Source organism: Nanorana parkeri, unplaced genomic scaffold (assembly GCF_000935625.1).
Source record: "Nanorana parkeri isolate BGI_ZX_2015 unplaced genomic scaffold, ASM93562v1 scaffold94, whole genome shotgun sequence".
Classification (NCBI taxonomy): domain Eukaryota; kingdom Metazoa; phylum Chordata; class Amphibia; order Anura; family Dicroglossidae; genus Nanorana; species Nanorana parkeri.
This window is the reverse complement of record NW_017306362.1, coordinates 2,248,117-2,253,388: the sequence shown is the minus strand read 5'-3', so window position 1 is coordinate 2,253,388 and position 5,272 is coordinate 2,248,117. Positions and strand designations below refer to the sequence as shown.

The following is a 5,272-nucleotide window of genomic DNA, read 5'->3' as shown; positions in this document are numbered from 1 at the left end:
TGTGGCCATTTTGCCTGGTTTGATAACAAGTCATCATTAGAACGTGCTTCACAAAGGCATAGTTACAGATATTGCACAGACTCCAAATCAATGACAGAATTTCCATAGATTTCCAGAATTCTACAGAAGAGATTGGAAAATATGTAGGCCTATAGTTGACAGGTGAACCACCTCAGTCTCCAGAATTCATCTATGTGTGTCAATAATATAGATTCACTTGAGATACGACGTTCTCCATTCTTTGACTTTCACCTTTAAAGAACCTCCTAACACAATGACCAGTTAAAGGGAAAAGCAAAATATATTTTGCCACCAGTGACCTCCATCGTGTTCACTAGATAAACTCAGGCCAAGTATCCGGGTCTGTAACATGTAGGGGTGCAGGACCCTTATTCCAGTTTTTTTTTTTTTAGTAGGCCTTGCCTCAGACCAGTTATCCTAAACATTTTTGTAGTAACACAGGCAGTCTTCTAACAGTTGACATTGTTATTCCCTAATATTATTATTTAACACAATACCCAAGGACCAGCTAGCCAAGTCAGTCGGTCCAGCAAAAAAGGACTGTGATATCAGTTTGCAGTGTCATGGTTCTATAGACAGTGTCTCCTCTTCTCCACCATGTTCTTCCTCTGGGTAATGGCAGCTACAAGCATCTTCTTGTTCTATTTGCTTAACTGATGAATAGAAGTTTAAAAAAATAATAAGATTAAGATCACTTAATGTTTGGCCAAAAAAGAAAACATGACATACAATAAAATACATTGTAATTAGTGAGATTATAGGAGTAACTACAGGATCTCAATATAGTGAGTCTAGAATTAAAATAAAACTAAAGGTAAGACTTATGACTTGGCATTTAGTCATGTGACTTCACCAGACGAATGTATGAGCAGTACTTTCTTCTAGGGCTGTGCAAATTAACGATTCATTTCTCGATTAATCATTAATCTTTTTGATCGATTTTAAAAAAATGTTTTGATCGATTAATTTTTTTTTGAAACTTTCTGCACGAGCGCCAGCCAAGGCATTGGCCTATACACATACAGCACAGCAATGAAGTAATAAAATGAACTAGGATCACACTAATCCAGCACGTTATTAATCTCACGTGCCCCACTCAATATGGCCGCCGCTTGAGTGGGGCACGTGAGATTAATAACGTGCTGGATTACTGTCATCCTAGTTCATTTTATTACTTCATTGCTGTGCTGTGTGTGTATAGGCCAATGTAGTTGGATCTGTATGTGTGTTATAATTAATCGAAATTAATCGATTAAAAAAAAGTTCGATTAATCGAACACAAAAATTTTAATCAGTAACAGCCCTACTTTCTTCATTAAAGGTAAACTGCCTTTTAGCCATGTATTAGTATTCTGGGGATGGGAAGGTCAGCAACTGGCTGGGGATCGGTTCAGGCAAGAAATACATCTACAATAAAAAAAAGCTACTTACCTTTCATGAACTTATTTTTGATCTTTTCCAATCTTATTGACAGACACAAAAAAATCCCCATGCACACAAATATGATGGCTATGACGGAGGTTACACCTATAACAACACTGAGTCCATAGGCTGGAACTTCCTCTGGTTGGGCTGAAATGATACATGAAACATATGTATTGATACAAGGAAACACAAATCACATTCAGGCTTGTATAAAATCATTTAATAACCTTTTATATTCTGAAGACTAAAGGACAAAGCTACCCTGCTGGATGCTGGAATGTTCCATTATGTTACATTAGAGATGTAACAATTCATATGCTACAAGGGGGATTGAGACTACAGAAACAATTCCCTGAAATGCATGGGCTGTTTTTCTTACAGTATTTGCTATTTTATCACTTTTGTATTCTCATCAAAGTATTCAATTTGCAAACATAAATATCACTATAAATATCACTCCGTAATAAGTGTGGAGCTGTTATTTTTTACATGCAATATTTATCTAATTGTTTAAAGCTTAATTCCGGGCACAAAAAAATATTAACCCTTGCAGTGGGGATACCTATGCACTGTAAAGGTTAAGTGCTCATATGTGTCTAGTGGCTTAAAAAAAAGAGAAAGGTTATACTCACCAGTCCATCCGAGCTGGCTTGTTTTTAGACCGGTGTCTTGAGCATCTCTCCCCATCTGCTGCAGTGGTCTAGGGATTCTGGAGTCATCACGCTCTGTACACTGTGTATAGAATGTGAGGATGCCGAGGAGCAGAGGAGGAGACACACTTCCGTGGACACAGAAGAAGGGAGTCATCTCGGATGGTCTGGTGAGTATAACTTTTTTTTAGCACCTAGAAAAAAATTAGCACTTAACCCTTGCAGTGCAAAGGTAGCCCCACTGCAAAAATAAATAAAATGTTTAATTTCTTTAAAGGAGAACTATGGGGTCAGGGCTTTTCCCCATAGTTTTCCTAAGGGCCACGGGAGAACACAAACTAGCGTTCTCCCGTGACCCAAAGCTCAGTATACTGCGAGCTACAGCTGGCGGTATACAATACTGTCTGGATCCACCCAGCTGCGGGATTGATATCCAGAGGCAGACCCAGCTGTGCCCGCCCCCTCCCCTGTCTGTTTCGCCAGTCAGCGCGGGAGGATCAGACAGGGGAGGGGGGAATCACTGCGGAGAGCCGTGAGTGACAGTCACGGCTCTCTGCAGGGATAGATCGAGAAGTGAGCGAGCGACAGTATGTGTTCGCTCACTTCCCGATCTACTGAGCCGCCCTGTGAAAGTTTCATTGTCACAGGTCGGCTCAGATTATGAGGCTGAGTGAAAGACATTCGCCTCATAATTCTCCTTTAGGTATATGCCTCAATTGCCACAAAGGATATAAATCCACTTTGTTTGCACCAAATGCCCTTGCAAACCCAGTGATTACTTTTTAATTGTAAAAGAGCTGTTGGAGGGACCTAGCAGGCCCACCCACTACAGCAGGGTTTCTCAACCGGGGTTCCGTAAGAAGTCCCACCACATCCACCGCTACAGCAAATTCCTATCTGCTCAGCAATGGTTTCAATAGTCACTAGGTGAGTAACGTCACTATCAATCTACCCGGCATTATTGTCTTAGTTCTAGGATAAGAAAATATTATCATTCTAAATACAAGAGCCATGTGTATTCTTTCTTGAATCTTGTTGTGCTTTGTGATGAAAGTTAAAAATACACAGTTTAAAAATACATTTAGCAATTGTTCACCGAACATCCATATAGGCTGAAAGTTTGCAAGCTGCCCAAAGTTTATGCTTAGTGATTGGACTTACTTGTGGTGACTGCCGATGACGTGGATGGAATCCTTGTAAGTTTGGGAAGGCAAACCACATCCGATGTACTGGTTCCATTAACATAAATGTTGGCTCCCATGGCTGAGCAGCTGTGAGAGTAGAAGGATCATCAGATGTGTGCGGTATACCAAACATTCACAGGACTGATCACTATAGTATATATCTTAAAGGGAACGTATTGTGGTTTCGTATACTGTATATTTTTTATTTTGGTCTGTATTATTTTTATTAGGACTAAAAATTCAGCTAATTAAAACGAAATTGGTAATTATGAAACATTGCTTATGAATGTTCACCCCCAGCTTAAATAAAATCAGTGCAAATAAAAAAAAGGATCTTGCACCACAATATTCACCCTATCTCTGTCACTGTCCATTGCAGAGAGTCCTTGCGCTAGATGGTGCCGCCCTTACAGGTTGAATGATGCCCAGGGTTATTTAGTCCACTTTCTGAGAGTCAGACTCTCCCTCTGGAGGCGTGCCATCAGGACACCCTGGACTCACAGAAGAATCCTGCAGATAGCAGCAGCACATCATTCTATGGTGCCACTCTCCACAACATTCATGATCCTTCTACCACCTGTGCCATCATACGACTGGGCCAATAACACAGGTTAAAATAAAAAATGAAGTTGCAGTGATGCTTCAAGGGGGGTGCCGGCAGTAATTGGGAGTTCATATTTTATATTTTTCATCATATTTTAATCATGAGGTGGTGCCTCAGGTTCCTTCTCACATGTGCCATACTAACTTTACCTGCTTTAACAAACAATGCCTTCACATTGCTCAATAGCTTGAGCTCCAATCTACAACTTAATGAGTCACAGGACTCACCCACCCCCCTATCTATTGGCTACTCTGTTCCGGGGGTTCCTTGGAAAGTTTAAATTGGAGAGAGAGTCTAAAGGCAAACAGCTCCTGCTCTGCTCTCTCTTTAGAAACCCCAAACTGCTATGTATCATGGCTACACCCAACAGCCAATATTCATTTAAAAAAAAAAAGTTTATATAAATAGTACAAAATAAGACTTAAAACAACTCAAAAAAAATATAAAAATGATCCAAAAGCGCTAAAGATTAGATGATGGCTTTAAAGAGTCAGCTCAACTAACTATAATAAACTTGGGCACACAGTGGCAGGTTTACTCGCCTACTGGCGCCTTATGTTTTTCATGGGCTCAGCTCCACTCACATATTTTATGGGAGGGGGTAAGTTGGCAACAAGATGGTCGCTTTATTGTAAGATGTAAGAAGCTGGTGCCAGAATCAGCACTATAGTGCTCACCCAACGCTGAAGCATCAGCCATGGATGGACAGACCACTTATTCCTAACAAATGTATGAATAACTATAAAATCATATCTGATATTCACCTGCTTCTGATGTGTTCACAAGTAGCTGCTGCGAGTACTTCTGGTGATCTTTTACTTCCTTTGTTTCAAAAGCTACTAATAAAAGTGAATGGCTTCATTTTTCAGTTTCTATGGGTTCTCTTTTGAGTACCTACCTCAATCCAAAACCTAACTGGCAGATTAATTGACTTTAGGCTGTCTCATGTGTTCACAGAACTATAGTATCCTACCCTGGGAAGGGTCCTAATAGCTTGGTTTACTGTGCTGCATAAAATGTTGCCATTGTTTAAACACAGGAAACACATACTAAGTGACACACACTAACGATGTTTGTGGCATACTTGTGATAAGTTTCATGCATTTAGTAATCTATCTACTAACCACTCTTTGCATGCTACCCTTGAATCTATCATACCTCATTGTAAAGCCAACAGTAGATCTTACAGTGTCTTTGACCTATACCTATATATGACAGTCGAAACAGTGATAAAATTCTGGTCCTTACTTTTTCCATGGCTGGCAGGAGACTTCCGTGCCGGGGTTAAAGGTTCCATGAGGACATTTCACACAACCTGTAGGAAAACAATAAATGCTAGTGTAAACTTTTTCAATTTTTTTTACAAGATACAAAGTGCTAAAGCTGCT

At 40.0% G+C, this 5,272-nt stretch overlaps 1 protein-coding gene across 1 annotated transcript in view; it reads right to left on the bottom strand.

The window, feature by feature from the left end:
- Window positions 1–455: 455 nt before the first annotated feature.
- Window positions 456–5,272, bottom strand: part of TNFRSF9 (TNF receptor superfamily member 9) — a 6,520-nt gene continuing 1,703 nt past the window's right edge. The window contains exons 2-5 of the mRNA XM_018552657.1: window positions 5,133–5,199; window positions 3,258–3,367; window positions 1,453–1,593; window positions 456–674 (exon numbers count right to left, since the gene is read on the bottom strand). Coding sequence (XP_018408159.1) covers window positions 583–674; window positions 1,453–1,593; window positions 3,258–3,357 — 333 coding nt within the window. The 5' untranslated portion in view covers window positions 3,358–3,367; window positions 5,133–5,199 and the 3' untranslated portion in view covers window positions 456–582. The remainder of the gene's footprint in view (window positions 675–1,452; window positions 1,594–3,257; window positions 3,368–5,132; window positions 5,200–5,272) is intronic.